At 35.5% G+C, this 21,865-nt stretch overlaps 1 protein-coding gene across 15 annotated transcripts in view; it reads right to left on the reverse strand.

Moving 5' to 3' along the window:
* The window catches only part of LOC116750720 (ankyrin repeat and KH domain-containing protein 1), a 124,092-nt gene that overhangs the window by 25,153 nt on the left and 77,074 nt on the right, over nucleotides 1-21,865 (reverse strand). For 12 of the 15 annotated variants that reach the window (XR_004349073.1, XR_004349072.1, XM_032625724.1 and 9 more), the window contains 10 exons: nucleotides 15,308-16,066; nucleotides 8,688-8,833; nucleotides 8,351-8,462; nucleotides 7,714-7,859; nucleotides 7,074-7,216; nucleotides 6,419-6,632; nucleotides 4,192-4,367; nucleotides 3,811-3,973; nucleotides 1,822-1,917; nucleotides 1,251-1,367 (listed from right to left, as the gene is read on the reverse strand). Coding sequence is in view for 12 of the 15 variants with exons in the window: in XM_032625724.1 (XP_032481615.1) it covers nucleotides 1,251-1,367; nucleotides 1,822-1,917; nucleotides 3,811-3,973; nucleotides 4,192-4,367; nucleotides 6,419-6,632; nucleotides 7,074-7,216; nucleotides 7,714-7,859; nucleotides 8,351-8,462; nucleotides 8,688-8,833; nucleotides 15,308-16,066 (2,072 nt within the window). In the remaining 3 variants the exon portion in view is untranslated. The remainder of the gene's footprint in view (nucleotides 1-1,250; nucleotides 1,368-1,821; nucleotides 1,918-3,810; nucleotides 3,974-4,191; nucleotides 4,368-6,418; nucleotides 6,633-7,073; nucleotides 7,217-7,713; nucleotides 7,860-8,350; nucleotides 8,463-8,687; nucleotides 8,834-15,307; nucleotides 16,067-21,865) is intronic. The other 3 variants (XM_032625730.1, XM_032625729.1, XR_004349075.1) reach the window with 2 other exon arrangements.

Consider the following 21,865-nt stretch of genomic DNA (forward strand, 5'->3'; position numbering starts at 1 on the left):
ATCTGGTAAAAGAAATTTAAATCACTCTTTCACTGTGCATTTCTTTGTTTATTCATGAAGTTGAGCGTTCTCCATGTATTTATTGAACATTTATATTTCTTCTGTGAATTGCCCATTTGTGTGATCATTTTTCATTCTGGGCAAGTTATCTTTTTCTCATTGTTTTTTTTTTTTTTTTGATATGACCATTTTTAAAGTCTTTATTGAATTTGTACAATATCGTTTCTGTTTTATATTTTGGTTTTTTGGCCACGAGGCATGTGGGATTAGAGGCAAAGTCTTAACCTCTGGACCACCAGGGAAATCCCTTTCTTGTTGATTTGTAAGCAATTTTTTCTTCTGTTTTTAACTTACAAGTTTTGATTTTTTTTTAAATTAAAAATTGATGTCAAAATTTTAGCATCTCTCAAAATGATCCTTTTCCTTCCTTTTATCATCAACAAAATATCTTAATATTAAGCTATCTCCTGCATTTCTATAATAACTCTACTTGATTATGCTATTTATTCTTTTAATATAACTTCTGGGTTCATAATAACACCCTCCTTTTCCAGGTAAGCACACTAAGCCTCAGAAAAGCGACCTTTTTTTTTTTTTTAACTTTTTCAATTATACTACCACACATCCTAGGAAACTTAGATACTTGCTCTTTAATAAATTTATTTATTTATTTTTGGCTGCATCGGGTCTTTGTTGCTGCACACAGGATTTCTTTAGTTGTGGTGAGCGGGGGCTACTCTTTGTTGCGGTGCATGGGTTTCTCATTGCTGTGGCTTCTCTTGTTGCGGAGCACGGGCTCAGCTGCTCCGCGGCATGTGGGATCTTCCCGGACCAGGGCTCGAACCCGCGTGCCCTGCATTGGCAGGCGGACTCTGAACCACTGCGCCACCAGGGAAGGCCAGATACTTGCTCTTTAATTAAGGATCTAATAAACCATTTATAGCCCAGATCTTATAATAAACAAAAGATTTCCAATGTTTAAAAAAATTTCTTCCCAGACTAATATTAAAACCACTTAGGCAGTAATGTTATTTGGAAAATTGTGATCTGCTCAGAAACTAATTCCTCACTTATATGGTTAAAAGTATTTTTTATGTATAGGTCAGAATCAAAAAATTGATGGTAGTTTGATAATCTATTAATCATTTTTTAAAAAGAGATTTTGTTAAGATTATGGTCATATCAGTGGCAAATTTATTCTACTAGATTTTCAACCATTTCTAATAAGGAAAATTATTTTTCCCACTCACCTTTTCCAGATCAAGTTCCTTTAAAAGAATACTTGCATTCTTATTTGCTTCTGCAGCCTGCTGGTCTTTAGCCTTCACAATTGTCTCAACACACTGGTGACATTTTTTCAACAGTTCCTATAGTGGAAAATGGAATTATATAAATATAGGAACACATAAACAGGCCAATAAAACTTGAGCTGATAAGTATACCAAAGTTCAGGGCTTAAAGCCTCAAATTACTGAATATTCACTAAACCAAATTAAGCTATCCTTTGAGTCTAGTCTTTGATTGAAAAATCAAAATAAGGTACCATTTTCTAAAAAGTTTGTGTTCTTAGAAAATTTTCTAATCAGGCTAATAGTCTAGTAATAAACTTTAGCTGCAGTCACTGTAATTATGGTCCATAATAGGAAGGAAATCTCAAAATAATTTATAAAAAATATACTCATTTGCAAATGGGGAAACTAAAGCATAGAAAAATCAGATGATCAGTCTCATAGAGGATGAAAAGAACGGGCTGCTAACATATACTCTGGCATATAATTCAACAAAGAACAAAAATGTGCTTCAACAGCATATTAAACCTACCTTATCTGTGATTGTTGCTATGTATCTCATGCATTCTATATCAGAAGGGAACTGATTGACCTCTTTCACCAAATACTGAACAACTTTTACATGACCCTGTAAGAAGTGTAACAAAAGAATACTTTCAAAATTGGCCCATATGCTTAAAAACTTAAGGGTAAAAGGTACAGTAACACTTGAGAGTTTACTAAACTTAAAATTGAAATTATGAAAATAGAAACAGTGTTGAGTTTATAAACAGAAAACGATAAGTACAACATGCTGGGAAATATATGGTGGACCAAACGACATTTCTCCTGAATTTAATCTGCCCACATCCCATTGAAAACAGACAAACTTTAAAAAATATATACCTCCTAGAATAAATCGATTAGTAAAATAAAAATTGGTGACGTGAAATGAATCTCAATATAAAAGGGAAATTAGTCCGAAAACAAAGAGGATGTTCTAGATTTCAAAGCATTATTTTGGCTCTATCTTACGAAAATAAACGAGGTAGGTTGTCATATTTATCTTGAGTTCTATGACTTGAATCTAGGTAAAACACTTTCTAAATGCCATTGTCAGGGGCTGGATGATCTGTAATCAATTGTAAGTACATCTATTTTAACATAACCAAACTTGCATTGTTTCCCCTCTTACTAAAGCTCGTTTAATCTTCAAGAATTAGTCTGATGGGGGGACTTCCCTGGCAGTCCAGTGGTTAAGACTCCACACTTCCACTGCAAGGGGCACGGGTTCGATCCCTGGTTGGGGAATTAAGATCCCGTACACCGCACGGTGTGGCCAAAAAAAAAAAAAAAAAAAAATTAGTCTGATGGTGACAAAAATCAGAAAAGTGGCTGCCTCTGGGGCAGGGAATTAACTGAGGATGGGCATGATGAAACTTTCTAGGATTATGGAAGTATTTTATATCTTTATGGAGTGTGGGTTACATAGGTATATGCATTTATCAAAATTCATGTACCTTAGATTTGTGTTTTTACTATATATAAATTATACCTCAATTAAAAGGAAAGAAAAAAATTGAAAAAAAAGGAAATATTTAAGATTTTTTTTAAGACTCATAACTTACACTGCTCTCATTCAATAGCTATTTACTGACCATCTAGTATGTGTCAGGCACTGAGCTGAACAACTGGGTACAAACACTGGTGAAAAAGACAGTCATGAATCTTAGCTTTCACAGATCTTGTAGTCTAACTGGGGAGATGGGCATTAAAAAAGTAATACATGTTTGAATGTATAATTACAAAATGAGATAAGGAAAATAACAGTGAACTATAAAACAGAACAAGAGAAACTTTTCAGATTGGGAGTTAGAAAAGGACTTTCTGAGAAGTGATATTTAAGGACGAGTAGATATTAAAGGATGAAGAGAAGTGAGCCAGGTGAAGAGTAAGGAAAAGAACATTTCAGGAAAAGAAAACCAGTGAGCAAAGGCCCTCAGGAATTTAAAAATTTAGTGCATTCTAGGCCAGTGGCTGAAGTGTAGTGACCAAAGGGGAAGGGGAGTAGAAATGATTGGTCTGAGGCTGGCATGAGCCATTCATGCAGGGCTTTGTGAGCCACATTGAGTAGTTTACATGTTATCACAATTGCAATGGGAAAGCTTTGTAAAATAGAGCAGATAAGTAAGCCTTAATATATACAGGAGGTGTAATAAATTTTTATGAGAGTCCACTTGTTTTTGTTCTTTAGGTAGAGAAAACATTCATCTACATATAATATCTGTCCTTAAATCTCACGTTTTATGTACAAAAACATAACAAAACTAGTCAAGACACCAAGTGATTTAACAACCAAGTTGCTTATAGGGAACTACCATATAGCTCTTAGATTTGGCCACAAAGAAAGTGGAAAGACAGCAAAGGTTTGTATATAGAAACAGAGTCAATTCCTCAAGACCAATTTATCTTTCTCACGATTTCAACTTAAAATTTAGTAGTTTTAAACAAATTCTATCCTTTTTCCCCCACATCAAGTTACCTTGCGAAATGCTGACATAAGAGGCGTGATTTTCCGGTTATCTGCTGCATCCACATCAGCACCTGCTTGCACTAGCAATTGCACCACATCAAAATGACCACCATTGGATGCCAACCAAAGTGGTGTGTTTCCCTTCTTGTTACGAACATCAATATGGGCTCCCCTATAAAAATCAAATAATGTTAATATAGTTTGTTTCCTATGAGAAGAGGCTGACTTTTTCTATTTTTCTCTAATTTGTCTTTCATCTTTTATAAAATAGCAAACAAATAATCTGTTCTTTAAAATGTCAATAAAGTAAAACAATTTTATTAACTGTAAAGGCTCTGACAAGTGAAAGGGATCATAGAAATTCTATAAATAAATATAAAATTTACCCACCTATTAATCAGGAGCTCACAAAATTTGTAGTGTCCTTTGTCCGCTGCTATTGTTAAAGCAGTATCTCTTGAGGAAGGCACAGGGGGGGCATTGACATCTGCTCCTTTATCTAGGAGAACTCTTCCAACCTCTGCATATCCTCCAGAAGCAGCTTCCATCAAAGGGGTAAGACCAGTCTGTTTAAACCAAAAAATTATGTGAGTAAATTATATTAATTTCTTTAAGGGACTGAAACAATTGACTTATAAGTGTATTCTATTTCTGATTTTCTCTCACAAGAGAGCTAAGCAACATTCACTCTTAAGCTTTACTAAGCAGCAAGTGAAAATTGTTAGGTTCAGTTAGACATGCTAGAATGATTTCTCTTACTAAAAAATTTTTAAAAATATGCTAAAAAAATACACAATTTCATGCTAAAAAAACAATTTCATAACATCTCTACTGCTATAAATTTACATGAGACAATAACTTCTCTGCACAACAAACAGAAATATTAAAACGAATAAAAAGAAAATTAAATATGGCACAATGTTCAATGGGAAAACTTTGTTTAGAATATACTCTATCTTGTTTAGAATATACTCTATCTGAAAAGGCAGTTTGCTAAATAACCCAGGATAAACTCCTTAAATGCTACTCAAACTTGGGTAAAATAGATTAAAATATCATTTTATAAATTTTATGCATGTGTCTTTGCTCATTAGTCTCCAACATTTCACCAGAAGACTTTTCCTACTGGTATCATTACCAAAATAATATGGCTTTCTTTAGGACTTCTAATAGATAAATGGGTCACACTGAATACTTGTAATACAAAAAGTAATGTCGTGGTCAGATTAGATTTTAGTTGTCTTAATTGTATAATCTATGCAGCAATTTATTTTTAATAGTCATGCTTTTATTTATTTATTTATGGCTGCACTGGGTCTTTTTTTTTTTTTTTAAACAAATTTATTTATTTTTGGCTGTGTTGGGTCTTTGTTGCTGCACACGGGCTTTCTCTAGTTGCGGCCAGCAGGGGCTACTCTTTGTTGTGGTGTGCAGGCTTCTCATCGCGGTGGCTTTTCTTGTTGTGGAGCACAGACTCTAGGCGCGTGGGCTTCAGTAGTTGTGGCACACAGGCTCGGTAGTTGTGGCTTGTGAGCTCTAGAGCACAGGCTCAGTAGCATGGTGCACATGTGGGATCTTCCCAGACCAGGGCTTGAACCCGTGTTCCCTGCATTGGCAGGTGGATTCTTAACCACTGTGTCACCAGGGGAGTCCCTGCATTGGGTCTTTGTTGCTGTGCAGGCTTTCTCTAGTTGTGGCGAGTGGGGGCTACTCTTTGTTGCGGTGCACAGGCTTCTTATTGTGGTGGCTTCTCTTGTTGCGGAGAACAGGCTCTAGGCACGTGGGCTTCAGTAGTTGTGGCGCACAGCCTCGGCAGCTGTGGTGCGCGGGCTCAGTAGTTGTGGTGCACAGGCTTAGTTGCTCTGCGGCATGTGGGCTCTTCCTGGACCAGGGATCCAACCCATATCCCCTGCATTGGCAGGTGGATTCTTAACCACCACGCCACCAGGGAAGTCCCTGCAGCAATTTTTTTTTTTTTTTTAAATTTTTTTATTTATTATTATTATTAATTTATTAATTTATTATTTATTTATTTACTTTTGGCTGTGTTGGGTCTTTGTCTCTGTGCGAGGGCCTTCTCTAGCTGCAGAGAGCCGGGGCCACTCTTCATCGCGGTGCGCGGGCCTCTCACCATCGCGGCCTCTCTCGCTGCGGAGCACGGGCTCCAGACGCGCAGGCTCAGCAGTTGTGGCACACGGGCCCAGTTGCTCCGCGGCATGTGGGATCCTCCCAGACCAGGGCTCAAACCCGTGTCCCCTGCATTGGCAGGCAGACTCTCAACCACTGCGCCACCAAGGAAGCCCGCAGCAATTTTTTTGATTGGGGTTTTTACCAATGGTAAGCACATGCCTCATTAAAGGAGTTCTTCAAGCCATGCAAGGCTGAAGTTGGAAAAAAGTACTGATTCTATTTTTCTCCACTGCCTTTAATAAAAGTCATGAATGGTGATAGTGTGCCACTGACCAATGGCCAGTGACACATTGTATAGCACTATTCTCCAGTCCTGCATTGGGGCATCAGTTTTAACTTATGACAGTTTAAAATAGTACATTCAATTTAAGTTGCTCTTTCTATTAAAAATATATCTGAAGTAGAGGACAAGTTATAAAATGCTTACCTTTGCCCTATGTTCAACATTGGCTTTTCGGTCCAGAAGCAAACTCACTACTTCTGCTCGTCCTTGGAAACAGGCCAAGGTGAGAGCTGTGTTCCGATTGGTCTCTATTTGGGCATTAATGTCTGAACCCATATCAAGCAGCAGCTTCACTGCAGGAACATGTCCATTCATTGCAGCCAACATCAGGGGAGAAATACCTAGTTTACTCCCAGTCCTAAGGGGGGGAAAATGTGCTTAGAAAATTAAAATAATATGTTGCCTATTGTTTTCTTAAAAAGCATAGAGAACATAAAAAATGAAAAAGCTTCAGTAAGAAGAAAGGTTTCTAACTCCAATGAATAGATTTTATTTGTTTAGACTAATAATTAGAAGTAGGAAAATCTCACAATTTAAAACATAATCCCTATGCAGAGGCCATAAATTTCCAACTATATATAACAATGTTTTCTGAAAAGAAACCTCTTTAAAAACAGCAACGTTAGCTGAAATAAGCTTTGATTACTTATAAGCACATTATAGGAATAACTGTTGGCCTTGCAACTTTAGTACTGTTTTAATTAAAAATGGTATCTGTCCAAATATTTAGGGGAAAACACTTAATTCCAAGGTAATAATTTACTAATCATGAGTAATAAAATAAACAGGTGATAGATACCTTGAATTAATTTCTGCCCCGGCATTAAGCAGAATCTTAATGATATTCACATATCCTCCAGATGCAGCTAGACTCAGTGGTGTATAATCAGACACATTCCTATGTTCTTTATTTGCACCCCGAGCCAGCAGCAAGTCTACTACCTACAAAGTAAAATATGAACAGAGAAATCTAGTTTACACCAAGGGTCTATCTTATAATGAAGGAAGCACAAAGAAATGGGATTTATAACTTCCTTGTCTAAATACCTAACATTTTAATTAAACCCTAAATATTCAAATATCAGCACTACAGAAATGAATTCAATTTCATATCAAGGAATTCAGAGCTATGAAATTCCAATCATACTGAAATAACAAGTTGTTACTGTTTCTATTCCTCAATTATTGAGTGATAAATTTGCATTTCATGTGTTAGGACTGTGCTCTATTGAATCCCAATAAACGTAAGGATGATGAGAATTTTTATTTTGCCTGAAAGGCAAGAAACAGATTCTTTAAAAGGGCATTTACTATTCTCATTAAATTTAATATATAGAACATGTCAAAACACATGCAAGTTTTATTCATGTAGCTAAATTACTAAGCATATGCATATTTAAAATACAAGTAAAGTGTTTACAAAATGAACATTAACATACTTCCTGACGTCCACCAGAACATGCCAATGAAAGTGGAGTATCCTTAGTTCGTTCAGATTGTGCTTCTATGTCTCCACCTTTATCCAAAAGGATTTCAACAACTCCAACATGTCCTGCTGTTGCTGCCAGGATCAGTGGTGTGAAACCTAAATCAGAAAATAAAAATCTTGGTCAAATTTGTGTTTTTTAACATATTAAGGCACTGTTTTTAATTCTCTATTATTTTAGTAGGAAAAGGTCTTTAGGGCAGATACTTATAATCATTTAACATAAAACTGCTTTAAACCCTAATTTGTTAGTGACAAAACCCCATAAACACCTGATAAAAAGAAAATGCTAAGTCAAACGAAACTATTAAAGTTTATACTCATAATAAACTTTGATACCTCTGCATGCTCTACTTTTAGATTAAGGAGAAAGCTAAACACAGCTTGCTTCCTTGATGATCTACAGTCTAATTTTTGAATTTTTGAAGAATAATTTGGCTCTGTAGATTAACAAATCCAGATATTCTTAATTGAAATATGCGAACCCATTCTTTCACTGAATAGTCTAGGAACCACTTATTGATAGTAAAAAATGAATTGTTTTCTGATATAATTACTCTCCAACTTTATTTCTCACTAACATTTCTTACCTTTTTTGTCTCTGTGTTCAATTTTAGCATCTCGTGCTATGAGTACAGATACAAGTTCTTCATGACCACCTGCACAAGCTAGCGTTAATGCTGTGTCATGGTTGCTCTCAGTCTAGGAAAAGGAAAAAAACCTTAAGAGTCCGTGGGCCACAACTAAGAGAGCTCACATGCCACAACTACTGAGCCTGGGCACTCTGGAGCCCACGCACCACAACTAGAGAAGCCCACGCGCCACAATGAAAGATCCCGCATGCCACAACAAAGACCCTGTATGCTGCAACTAAGACCCGACACAGCCAAAAAATAAATAAATAAATAAATAAAGCAGTCTACTCACATGTGCATCGATGTCAACTGAAGGATACACAGGAGGCACAGACTGGGAAGCCACATTGCTTGGAGACTGCGAACAGGGCTCAGGTGTAAGACATTCTGCCGTCTGAGAGGAACTGTTTGAACCAGTGGGCACTCTGCTACTCACAGCTGAAAAACAATATTCATATTGCTGAATTCTACTTAAAAGAGTAATGTCATTTGTGTACAGAAAAACACAGAAAACGGAAAATTCTATAGCAGTAATATATATAATGTAGTAATTAAATCACAAGCTTTAGTCAGATAGACATATGTTTGAATCCCAGTTCTACCAATGACTTTCTGATCTTGGGCAAGTAATTTAACGTCTCTGAACCTCAACTTCCTTATGTGTAAAATGGGATGATAATTACAGTACCTCCATTGTAAGGTTGTTGGGAAAACCCCTTGAGATAATGAAGTAAAATACTGAGCATCGTACCTGATATTTAGTGCATATACAACAAATGGTAGCCTTTTATATTGTCAATAGGGAGAAAATAGTTTCCAATAAAAAAAAAGGAATATTACATTTTAGTTTGTAAAAGGCAATTAGATAAAAACATCCTGAGGACAATGCATTAAAAAAGAAAAGAAGGAAAAAAGAAGCAGAAGAAGCAGAAAAAAGGGAAGAACAAGTTAGAATATTTCTCACATAAATAGCAGAGAGTATGTGTTTTTAAAATTCAATATTTACTCTGAAAATTTGCTAAAATGAATCAATGTCTGAAAATCAAACTATTTTAAAAATAAACATTGGAACTTTTATTTGGGACCTCAAAATCTAATGTCTGAAACTGAATTAAATGAAATTATATCTTTATCTCTCTGCATATTTCTTTTCTTTCATGAGATGGAGTTTGCCCCATGAAGCGGGAAATAGGACCTATCTCAGAGGGATGTTGTGAATTATCCATGAGAAATGTGCAAAAAGTATTTAACACAGTGTTTGGTAAGTGCCTAATATATGTAATTATCAGGTATTTTATAGGATTTTCAGTACTATTAATCACTGCATTTAAAAATAAAAACGTTACAATTCACTTAAGAAAGAAAAAACTCAGAAAAAACATATAATCATTAATAATACAGAAAAAGACAACAAAGTTTCAATGATGGCAATAACTTCCTCTTACCCACACTAAAAGTCAATCAAAAACACACAGGTCTTAAAGAAAAATGTAAGCATTTCAAGATTGGAGAATGCTTTCTCTCTAGAATTTTGATATGACTGGATCCCAATCAAGGATACTGATCACAAGTATGAAAGATAAGTGTAGTATGCTAATAGTACTACACTATTATTATAGTACTATACTATATTTAATAGTATGCTTTAAATAATAGCAAATTTTAAGATGTTCAGATATGTTTCCACATGAGCTGTCCCTCCCCGCTCGCAACAAATATATATAAAATCACATCTTGATAATATGAATTTCTACAGCTTCTGTCACCACATAAATATACATAATTTAACTATATGGTTACAAATAAAAATGATTATTATAAATATTTCTTTTGCCTGTTAAGAACACGCACAATGAAAACAAAGCTTTAAAAATTTTTGTCATTGAATGAATTAAAAGCAGATAGTATTTTGTTATGCCTCCTCAAAACAGCTGATATGTTTGGAAACAGTTCCAGAAACAAGACACTAAACATTGATATATGGCACCTTTGTAATAGTAAGATTTTAACAGTAGTCATATAATTATCAACATATATCTTACTAAAGAATTACTTTTCTATCATTAAATTTGTTTATTCATGTTATCTTTTTGTTATTATGAAAAACAGATATTCAAAAAATTTAAAATAGTTGACTAGGGTGCTATGCCAGAATATGATGTTATAAAAGACTTTTTTACAGAGTTGGTTTTTAAAAAATACTTTTGTACATTTAACAGCTCTGTTACCAAATATGTATTTTTACATTGATTGTACATTTTTGTACAACAGTATCCTCAAGACATTTTTTCCTCCCTGTAATAATGACAATCAGAAATATTCCACAGAAGTGACTTTAATAGGATTAATTACATATGAAAAGTTCTAAAGATAAAACTAGAAAGTAGCAAAGATTTTAAAAGTACATGTGGAATAAAGGTTTTATGAAGATAAAATTATACCAGGACTATGAAATTTTTTCATAAATCCTAAAATGTTTTCTATTTCTGAACAAAATGTCTCTGAAAATGACCAAAACAGATCACTATCACAAAAGTCACTACATAATTCAAATTAAATTTATGCACTATCCTAAAATGGGGTGATAGAAGAACTTAAATAAGTGTAATATTTTACTTAATTCTTTATGAAATTTAAGATAGTTTTGTAGGCAATATGGAAGACAGTAATAAACTTTACTACATAAACATCTCAGATACTAGGTATATGTAAACTATGTTGCAAGGCCTTAAGCAATTAAATCACTGTAATCTGTTTTAGATAATAGTAACTTTATTAAATAGTTCCATATAAATAACAATCTATAAATAAAATATTAACATCTATTAGAAGAAATTATTACTTAAAGGTATTTTACTGTAAATTCCCTCAAAGATAATTTCCTAATTACTTTTTTATTCTTAAGCCTAAAATGACTACCACCGGATTACTTAAAGCAAGATACTATGGGGCTTCCCTGGTGGCGCAGTGGTTGAGAGTCCACCTGCCGATGCAGGGGACACGGGTTCGTGCCCCGGTCCGGAAAGATCCCACATACCGCGGAGTGGCTAGGCTCATGAGCCATGGCCGCTAAGCCTGCGCGTCCAGAGCCTGTGCCCCACAACAGTGAGAGGCCCCCGTACCACAAAAAAAAAAAAAAAAAAAGATACTATGGAATTGGAATTTGTTTGAAGAGAGCCTATTAAGATGTCAACAACAGTAACAATGTTCTCAAGTCACAAAACTATATTAAACCTTACATGCACATCAAATCTTAATATAAAAATAATAAGGGAAATTGTTATTTAGTAGAATTTAGAAGTCTAAGGAAATAATATCTTTAATATAAACTCAGAACTTCAAGTTGAATCAGATGCATGCATATTACTTCTAAGGTTCTTAAATTGGCTGAACTGAGTTTGAATCTTAACACTTACTAGCAACTTAATTTCCATTAGCCTCAGTTTTCAACAGAAAAACAGAGATGGGATATGGACTTATTTTATAGTATTACTATAAAGAGCCCATGAGATAATGTATATAAAAGCATTTAGCACTGAGCTTGGTGCATGGTAAGCGCTCAATAAATGTAAATAAAGTGATATTAGTTGATTTTTTAACCAAGCTTCTTTATATATTAAGACTGAAAATTTTACTAGATGTTTCTAGAACTGCTCAATGGTCAAAGCTATTTTGAATTTCTTTAAATTGCTTTTTATTTTCAGACCTTAATTCTAGACATCTGAACTGAGAATCATTTGCTATTATGATAACTTCTAAAAGCCTGACACTTAATTTCAGAAGAAATGAAACTGAACAACCATGCTTCCAATCAAGAGTATACATATATTCTGGCTGAGACTATATCAAGTATGATACGTTTAAGACTATATAGTTATGGCTGTCAGTCAGCTAGTCAAGTTATGACATTCATAAATTATGTATCTAACCAACTCATTATCATGACAAATATTTTGAGAGTAGAACAGCAATAAAGAAAAATACTCTTGGGCTTCCCTGATGGCGCAGTGGTTGAGAGTCTGCCTGCTGATGCAGGGGACACGGGTTCGTGCCCCGGTCCGGGAAGATCCCACATGTTGCGGAGCGGCTGGGCCCGTGAGCCATGGCCGCTGAGCCTGCGTGTCCGGAGCCTGTGCTCCGCAACGGGAGAGGCCACAACAGTGAGAGGCTCGCGTACCGCAAAAAAAGAAAAGAAAAGAAAAGAAAAGAAAAGAAGAAAGAAAAAGGGCTTCCCTGGTGGCGCAGTGGTTGAGAGTCCGCCTGCCGATGCAGGGGACACGGGTTCGTGCCCCGGTCCGGGAAGATCCCACATGCCGCGGAATGGCTGGGCCCGTGAGCCATGGCCGCTGAGCCTGCGTGTCCGGAGCCTGTGCTCCGCGACGGGAGAGGCCACAACAGTGAGAGGTCCATGTACCAAAAAAAAAAAAAAAAGAAGAAAGAAAAATACTCTTATTTAAAGAGTGAAACTTATTGCTATTATATATGAATATTATCTAAAGTAAAATTGTAAGATGTACAGTATCCTCTCTTCCTCTCTTTTATTAACTATGAGGCATGATAACTAGATTTAATTTAGGTAAAATTAATTATATCTTTGGTCTGATCTATAATTCTACTGGTATATTAACATATCATAAAATCAAAGAATTAGGTATTTACCTAATTCATTCTTATTTATTTCATCTTCAATTAAGAAATTAAGAGAAATGTAGACTTAATAAAGTTTTAAATTTTGAGGTAAGTCATCATTTTGAACAAAGAAAATCTAATTATTGCTATATATTTTAAAATGTAAGCTTCAGCAAAATGAAAAAAATTTTAAATGAAGACAATTTTCAGGGAATTCCCTGGAGGTTCAGTGGTTAGGACTAGGCACTGTCACTGCTGGGCGCCTGAGTTTGATCCCTGGTCGGGGAACTAGATCCCACAAGCCAAGCAGCCAAAAAAAAAAAAAAAAAAAAAAGAGAGAAAAAAAATGTGTAATTTTTAATGTATTGATGGATTTATACTTTAAAGTATATTAATAAAAGAATATTGAACAATATGGTGGGGCAACTGTCACTAGACATTAATGTCTAAGAGAAATTAAATTTTATTCATTTATATTAATGTTAAATATAATTAAAAGATGTTTTCTAAACCAATTTTTTGAAGTTTCATGTGAACTTTGTAAAAGGTCATTTTAATTTAACAAATACTTCAGTGAAATAACCAGAATTTGACCTCCTCTACAAGAAACAGCAGTAAATACTACCATAAAGTTAACACCTACAAGTTCCCTTTAGAGCTGTTTCTCCTTTAAAAAAAAAAAAAAAAAAAGAGGACAGGTCCTAAGTTCCAACAAACTAAACTGATCAATAATGTGGGTTTCATAACTGCAAACTGAGTACTTAATTAGGAACATTATAATGATATTTATAGAACCCTACGTCTTAAAAATGTTACTCTTAGGTCACCAGTTTCATCATTATTATTTATAATCATACTTCACACTCCAATATTTGCTTTTACCAGATTAGAAATCAGAACCATAAATGAACTATAAGAGTTTATTCAAAATTTATAACAACTTGCAATGCTAATGACACAAAGTCAATTTGAGTTAAGTGGCTATGGGCTGAAGATATAAAAAACAAAAGTAAAGAATAAAGAATCTAACTCCTTAAAACATTTCCCAGCATTTTTATTTCCTTTATGAAAACTAAGACATTCCTCCTCTGCACAGCAATACCTATTACATATCAGAGGAGCCTCAAAGGCACTATTATAATTCTATAACCACTTGAAGTCATATACATGCCCAATAACATTCCTGAATTAAGTAATCTTACTCCACATTTTAAAAGATTCAGTAAAGATTAGGAAGACTAAAGGCTCACAAAAGAAGAAAGGAAACTGGGATAGCATAACTGGGATGGGAGGAGGGGAGGAGAATACGACAAGAAGAAACAGACAACAGTAAAGAAAAAAAATGTTGCAATCAAGAGACAGAGGACTGGCCTGCCTTTGAATATCACTCCAGCTACATCTTAGTTCTTGGTCTTCATCCACTGTCAACAGCCATTCTGGCTGCATTTCTGAACTGGGCTCTCATGGAGGTGATACATTCACCAGCCATCTTTAGGAAGGTAAATGATTAATTGCACTGTTTTCCCACTGCTGCAAGGACAATGAAACGGAAAGTAAACTTGTGCACCTCATTTCATATCTAGTTGTAATTTTCCACACAACAATAAACAGAAACATATACTGTAAGTTTATAAGGCTGGTTTCTTTTTTGCTTTGGTGTGTGTGTGTGTGTGTGTGTGTGTGTGTGTGGTGTGTGTGCTTTCATCAAGACAGTTAATACAAAAATCCCAATCTCCAAATCGTTATCAAGTTGACAATGATCGTCTAACCACAAATATTTTAAAAACATGGAATGCTTATAGTTTTTTTCTGAACATCCCTTTTAATTAGAAATGTTTAAATTGATCTAATAAAATTATAAATAAAGAAAAAGCAATGCGATTTAGAATTCTGATTTCCAAATATGAAAATCACCAGCAGGAAAATTAAATGTATAATCTTATATGATTATCTCTGAAGCCTACAAAGAAATTCTATTTTGAGATCTCCTACCCAAGATACAACACAGGGTGATTTTGATACCAAAGGGCTAAAATAAAGGATCATGGCAACTTTATTTCTTTGCTTTTGCAAATAACAAAAAAGAAGAGGGAAAACACACTTTTGTGTGTTAGTGTTGCTGAGTTTAGTTAAATTCACTTCCAAAACACCTCAAGAAATGAGTAATTTTATAAAGATAGTTCAAAATGGAAAAGCACCAAGTTGGTGTTTTAGGAAAGTCATGTAAAGAAGTTGAGCACAAAGATTAAAGAGAAATGATTACAGGTATATTTCTCAACCCACCTGCTATCAGGTCATCAAGAGTGTCGGTAAGCGTCTGGGCTGGAGTTGCAACCATTAGTCCATCTGGTTCTTGCACTAACAGCCCCTGATCGTGTCCAGTAATAGCAATCTGAGGCTGTCCTATAATCTGATGATTACCTGATACTTTCTGAAGTTCAAGAGAATTTGTCCCATTAGAACCTAATTCACTGGAAAAGTTACACTGTGGAGATGATAAAGGCTGGACTGGGACAAAATCAATTTGTTCTGCCGATGGCGGAGACTGTTGCTCATCATCAACATCATTATCTTTAAATAAGATTGTGTCAACCTGAGGTAACTCTGAAAAGTGATCCTCTGGGAGACTACCATCTCCTTCCCCTTCTGGGAAGACTCCTCTATGACAGCACTGCTGGTGTGGAGATACTGTGTCTTTCTGACCTTTGGTTTCCAAGTATTCTTTGGTAAATTGCTGCTGTGTTTTCATCTGCAACTGCCTTTCCACTTTCTGCAGTTCTTTCAGTATTTTCTTCTTCTTCTGGACTTGCTCTTCTCTGTTCTTTTTAAGTTCTTCTATCTTATCCTTGTTCAGAGGTTCACCTTGAATTAACTCCAATGATTTAAGCTGTGCTTTTTCAATAGCACTAATTCTTTGTCCCAGTTCATTCAGTTTTCCTTCAGTCTCCTCTACTATGCACTCCAAAGGCTGGTATGGGTGAAAAGGTGGCAGTACGTCCTGATCTGCTACCTGCAGGGAACTGGACTTCTGCTTGGATGTACCTAAGCACATGAAAAATGTTTGAAAATGTGCCATGCTAAAAAAAAAAAAAAAAAAAAAAAAAAAAAAAAAAAATCCCAGCCCTCCCTCCGCCCCCCACCACATACTTCCCTCCCAAAATCCATATAACTAATGCTATAGAATGAATGTTCAGATTCATACCAGTTGTAGGTAGATTAAAGACCAGACTCATCTATTTTACATAGCACAAACAGGGATGTTGCCAATTCAAAAAATGTGACTTTTTCAATTAAAAAAAATCTAATATTTATAGGAGTGGATGATTTTGGAAAACACAGGATTAGGGAGAAAAGGAAATCAAAGAGGAAAGAACCTCAAAATTCTGCTTATTTAATTGGACTTTTTAAAGAACATCAAATCTAAAGCAGTATCAAAATAATGTTGAGGGTATCATTAATGTTGGCTTGACTGCCCAATTGTTCTTTTTACAATATTAGTACAGGTTACTGCAAGAAACTGTAACTTGTAGATCAAAGTAGGGAAAAGTGTCTTTCAAACTGCCAAAATGTTTCTTTATTATATTAAAATATAATTTGAAATCAATTTTTAAGATATAACCTTCTAAAATTTTTCATTAATTAAGTCTTAAACACTTCTGTACCTGAACACTGTATTAAACTTATATCACAAAGGACAATTATTCTGAGTTTAAATAAACTCTTCACGTAAAAGTCTATGAGAGAAACAATGAATAATACCTAGGAGAAAATCAGACTTCCCATATAGGATTACTCATATTGACAGTGTATGTTAAAAATGAAGTAACTGTATATTAATTTAAGGTTTTCGATCACACTTAAATTAATTTACTCCCCTCATGGCAAAATAATTATCAATATTAACAATCTTAACATCTGGGCATAAAGTGGAGGAAACATATAATAACTACTTAGAGGCAAATTCAAGGCTTAATCTTGTTTAGGAAGAACTGAGACTATTCAGCAATAAAAAGGAACTACTGATATAGCCTACAACGTGGATGAACCTTGAAAACATTATGCTAAGTGAAAGAACCCAGACACAAAAGACCACATATCGTACAATTCCATTTATAACAGATCTACAGAGAAAAGGCAAATCTATAGAGACAGAAAGGAAAATACTGGTTGCCTGGATTATAGTGGTAAGAATGAGGATTGATCAGAAACAGGCATGAGAGATTTTTTTGGAGTGATGGATCCAAAACTTGATGGAGGTGATGGTTATGCAATTATGTAAATTTTCTAAAAGTCACTGTATTGTACATTTAAAATGAGTGAACTTTTATGGTGTGTAAACTAAACAACAACAAAGCTGTTTAAAAACAACTGGGGGGCTTCCCTGGTGGCGCAGTGGTTGAGAGTCCACTGCCGATGCAGGGGACGTGGGTTCGTGCCCCGGTCTGGAAGGATCCTACGTGCCGCGGAGCGGCTGGGACCGTGACCCATGGCCACTGAGCCTGTGCGTCCGGAGCCTGTGCTCCAGAACGGGAGAGGCCACAGCAGTGAGAGGCCCGCGTACCACAAAAAAAAAAAAAAAAAAAAAAAAAAAAACCACAAAAAACTGGGTAAAAAACAGTTGTCTATTCTTAAGGACTGTAGTCAATATATATGAATAACATATGTAACTTCAGATTTAAAAATAAGCTCATCCAATGCATTCAAAATGATTCTTAGGTCCAAAGGAAAAAAATAATCCACTAGATGTTTAAATGCTCAGAACTGCAAGAGGGTGACAAAACTACTGGACAAAAAAATAAGAGATTTCACTGCTTTTTTTGCTAGAATAGGAGAACTCAAAACTGCAGGTAGCTCAAATATTTGCAATATGTTATTATCAAAAAAAGTCTAACAGGTTTTCCCTGAGATACTGTCTTTAACAAGGTCAGACAACCACAGTTCCAAAATCACTGCAATTAAAGACTTAGTTATTATTATTATTTTTAATACTAACGAATGTTTTGTTTTATTTTATTTATTTTTTAACATCTTTATTGGAGTATAATTGCTTTACAATGGTGTGTCAGTTTCTGCTTTACAACAAAGTGAATCAGCCATACATATACATATGTTCCCATATCTCTTCCCTCTTGCGTCTCCCTCCCTCCCACACTCCCTATCCCACCCCTCTAGGTGGTCACAAACCACCGAGCTGATCTCCCTGTGCTATACAGCTGCCTCCTACTAGCTATCTATTTTACGTTTGGTAGTGTATATATGTCCATGCCACTCTCTCACTTTGTCACAGCTTACCCTTCCCCCTCCCCATATCCTCAAGTCCATTCTCTAGTAGGTCTGTGTCTTTATTCCCATCTTACCCCTAGGTTCTTCATGACCTTTTTTTTTTTTTTCTCCTTAGATTCCATATATATGTGTTAGCATACGGTATTTGTTTTTCTCTTTCTGACTTACTTCACTCTGTTTGACAGACTCTAGGTCCATCCACCTCACTACAAATATCTCAATTTCACTTCTTTTTATGGCTGAGTAATATTCCATTGTATTTACGTGCCACATCTTTATCCATTCATCCGATGATGGACACTTAGGTTGCTTCCATGTCCTGGCTATTGTAAATAGAGCTGCAATGATTAGTTATTTTTTAAAGGCAAAATTCAGCAAAATGTATTGTCCATATTCAATTTTATACTTCTATCTGAGCAAAGTAGTGGGAACAGACTTTATCCTTTCAGAGCAAAAGCCATTAGTTTGTGAGATAATTTTATAACTATTTCCTCAAGATCATATAGGAAATAATAGTTTGCTTTACTTGTTCAAAGTACCTAATGACAATCATTGGTAGGAAAAGGGAGTTTAACTGCCACAAATAGCAATGTATAAATCTGCGAGCCCAGCAAGGAAATTTTCAGTTGTGTAACAAATTCAATGACATCAGCAGAGTAAATTCAGAAGTTCTGCAAAGAAGTTCTGAATGCTCCTCCAACATTATTTTAAAACACCCTTGTATAGTTTTTGTATTTTGTAATTTGTGTTTCGTAATTTGTATTTAAGATTAAGAAAATTAGGTAAGAGTTCAACACTAATCAGACTAGTAATTAATTATGACAACATTGGACATTCACAGATTTAAAATCTTATAATAGTAAGATAATCCAAAATAAGGCTAGAATTTTGAGGATAATAACAGAGAGAAATGGCTGTACCTTGTTAAGAAATAAAATACAAAAAGCTTAGAGCACAAGATTACAAAGAGTAACTTATTTAACTGAACACAGAGACAAAAAGTCCAAAATATATGTAGCAGGAAGAACAGAGGATGGTGAAAGTAATGCACAAAAAGCAGTTCTTCCCCAAATAGACAATGACTGAGTATCTGTAACCATGGAGTTAGTGGGATTGCCTAGATACACATCAAAGCACTAATACAAGCTACAACATCACGACTAAGCCATGTTGGTAAAAAACAAATGTCACCTAATCATTCCTAGAAGCTGAAGAAACAACTTCATTTTGGGGAAAAGTAGAGAATGTTAACAAGTGTCCTTTTAGCAACAAAATTTTCAGTCTCTAGGAAGGTAGTAGTATAAGACACCAGAATATAGAACAGTTCCATCTTCCTCAGACATTGCCCACTGTCAGATAGAAATATATAAATCTATTCATTGTCTACTCATTGGTAGCATTGAGTGATATCATAAATTAATATTTAGGAACACAGGTAAAGTTACTATCTTATCTCTTTGGTTTGGTTACTACCCTACTTCCTCAATTTTCACTTTTCCTCCATTAATTAAAAAAGTTTGCAACAGGAAACCACGATATAGAGACAGCTTAGAACATGGCCTTTATTTTTTTATGGGCAGTGAGGAAATGAGATGGACATAAGCAGTTATATGTTAAAAGACATTATTAAATTTGGACATATATAAATCCACATAAGCATGATTACTAATGGAAATCTACTAAACTAGAGAATATTAGTAGTAAAATTTCCAGAGAAACACTCAACCTCATTCACTGTACATATAATTTTTCTATACAATTTTAATGATTTGATATTAAAATGAGAACTTTTCATGTTACCTACTCCAATAAACAACTCTGGGATATAAAGCATCATGTTAACCTAATGCTTACTTTACATTTACAGTTCTGTTTTCAATCTGTTCCCCAGCAGTCTAAAACAGTACTTCCTTTTTCTTTTTTTGCAGTGCGCGGGCCTCTCACTGTTGTGGCCTCTCCTGTTGCGGAGCACAGGCTCCGGACGTGCAGGCTCAGCGGCCATGGCTCACTGGCCTAGCCTCTCCGCGGCATGTGGGATCTTCCTGGACCGGGGCACGAACTCGTGTCCCCTGCATCGGCAGGCGGATTCTCAACCACTGTGCCACCAGGGAAGCCCTAAAATAGTACTTCTTGACTAAGTTCTTAAACATCCCCTTTAATCACAATGTCGCTCTTCTTAAAAATTCTTGGGTTTCCCTGGTGGTGCAGTGGTTGAGAATCTGCCTGCCAATGCAGAGGACACGGGTTCGAGCCCTGGTCTGGGAAGATCCCACATTCTACGGAGCAACTAAGCCCGTGCGCCACAACTACTGAGCCTGCGTGTCTGGAGCCTGGGCTCTGCAACAAGAGGACACGACAGTGAGAGGCCCGCGCACCACGATGAAGAGTGGCCCCTGCTTGCCGCAACTAGAGAAAGCCATCACACAGAAACAAAGACCCAACACAGCCATAAATAAATAAATTTAAAAAAAGAAAAAAAAAGAACTGCACCAACATTAAAAAAAAATTCTTAATAATTTTCTTTTGCCTTCAGAATAATCTATATTCTTAGCCTGGCATTTATTAATTTATTCAACAAATATTTAACATCTAGTACAAGCAAGCCATAGTGGACCATACAAAGACGAGCAACCTAAACCCTGCCCTCAAGGAGCTTACAGTCTAAAAGGGGAGATAAAAATGTACAAATCCAAATAAAAGGATAAAGCCAAGCGTTGGCAGATATGGAAATGGGATGGGGGCGTATAATATAGTAACCCTTACACATTGCTGCTGGGAGTGTAAACTGCTGTAGCATTCTAAAGAGTGTATTCACAGTACTTTGTCAGATAAACATTATGCATTCCTATGACAGGCAATTCTGCTCCTGAGTTTATCCCAGAGAAATTCTCATACAGATCCATAAGGGGACTGTACCAGAATTTTCACCACAGCATTGTCTGTGGTGGTGGGGAATGAGAGACAATCTGGGTACCCATCACTGAGAGAAAGGACAAGTAAAGAATAGAGGATATACAGGATGAAACACTATGTATGTAGGTAGAAACAATCTAGAGGTAGACATATGGATAGATCTTAAAAACAGTGCTGGTGAAAAAAGTAAAACACAAAACAGGATCTATAGCATAATACCATTTATGTAAATCTAAAAATATATAAAGTAGTAAACATTTTATAAGAACTTGTAAGAGCAAAAGAATCTGCAAATCAAACACATTAGAATGACTGCCTAAGGGCAAGTATGGGCATGGAAAAAGGGATAAAAAGGAACAAAGTAGAACAAGAGCAGAGCCATGATGGCAAAGTCCAGGAATTAAGTATGATTAACTCAACCTTCCACACTTGAAGTCCAAAGGGGAGGTGAAGAAGGTGCAGGAGTGACCAGAGCCAGAAGGAAGATCCAATAAAGTGCTATAGGAGTTCAGAGAAATGACTCCTCAAGAGGGCCTTGAGGTACACACAAAAGATGTGTATTGTTTATCTTGACATCATTTTAATGCTTTGCAACGGATTAGTTAGTTCCACACAAAGAATAATCAGAATCCTATTTTAGGCTCT

This window comes from Phocoena sinus, chromosome 3 (genome assembly GCF_008692025.1).
Source record: "Phocoena sinus isolate mPhoSin1 chromosome 3, mPhoSin1.pri, whole genome shotgun sequence".
NCBI classification, from domain to species: domain Eukaryota; kingdom Metazoa; phylum Chordata; class Mammalia; order Artiodactyla; family Phocoenidae; genus Phocoena; species Phocoena sinus.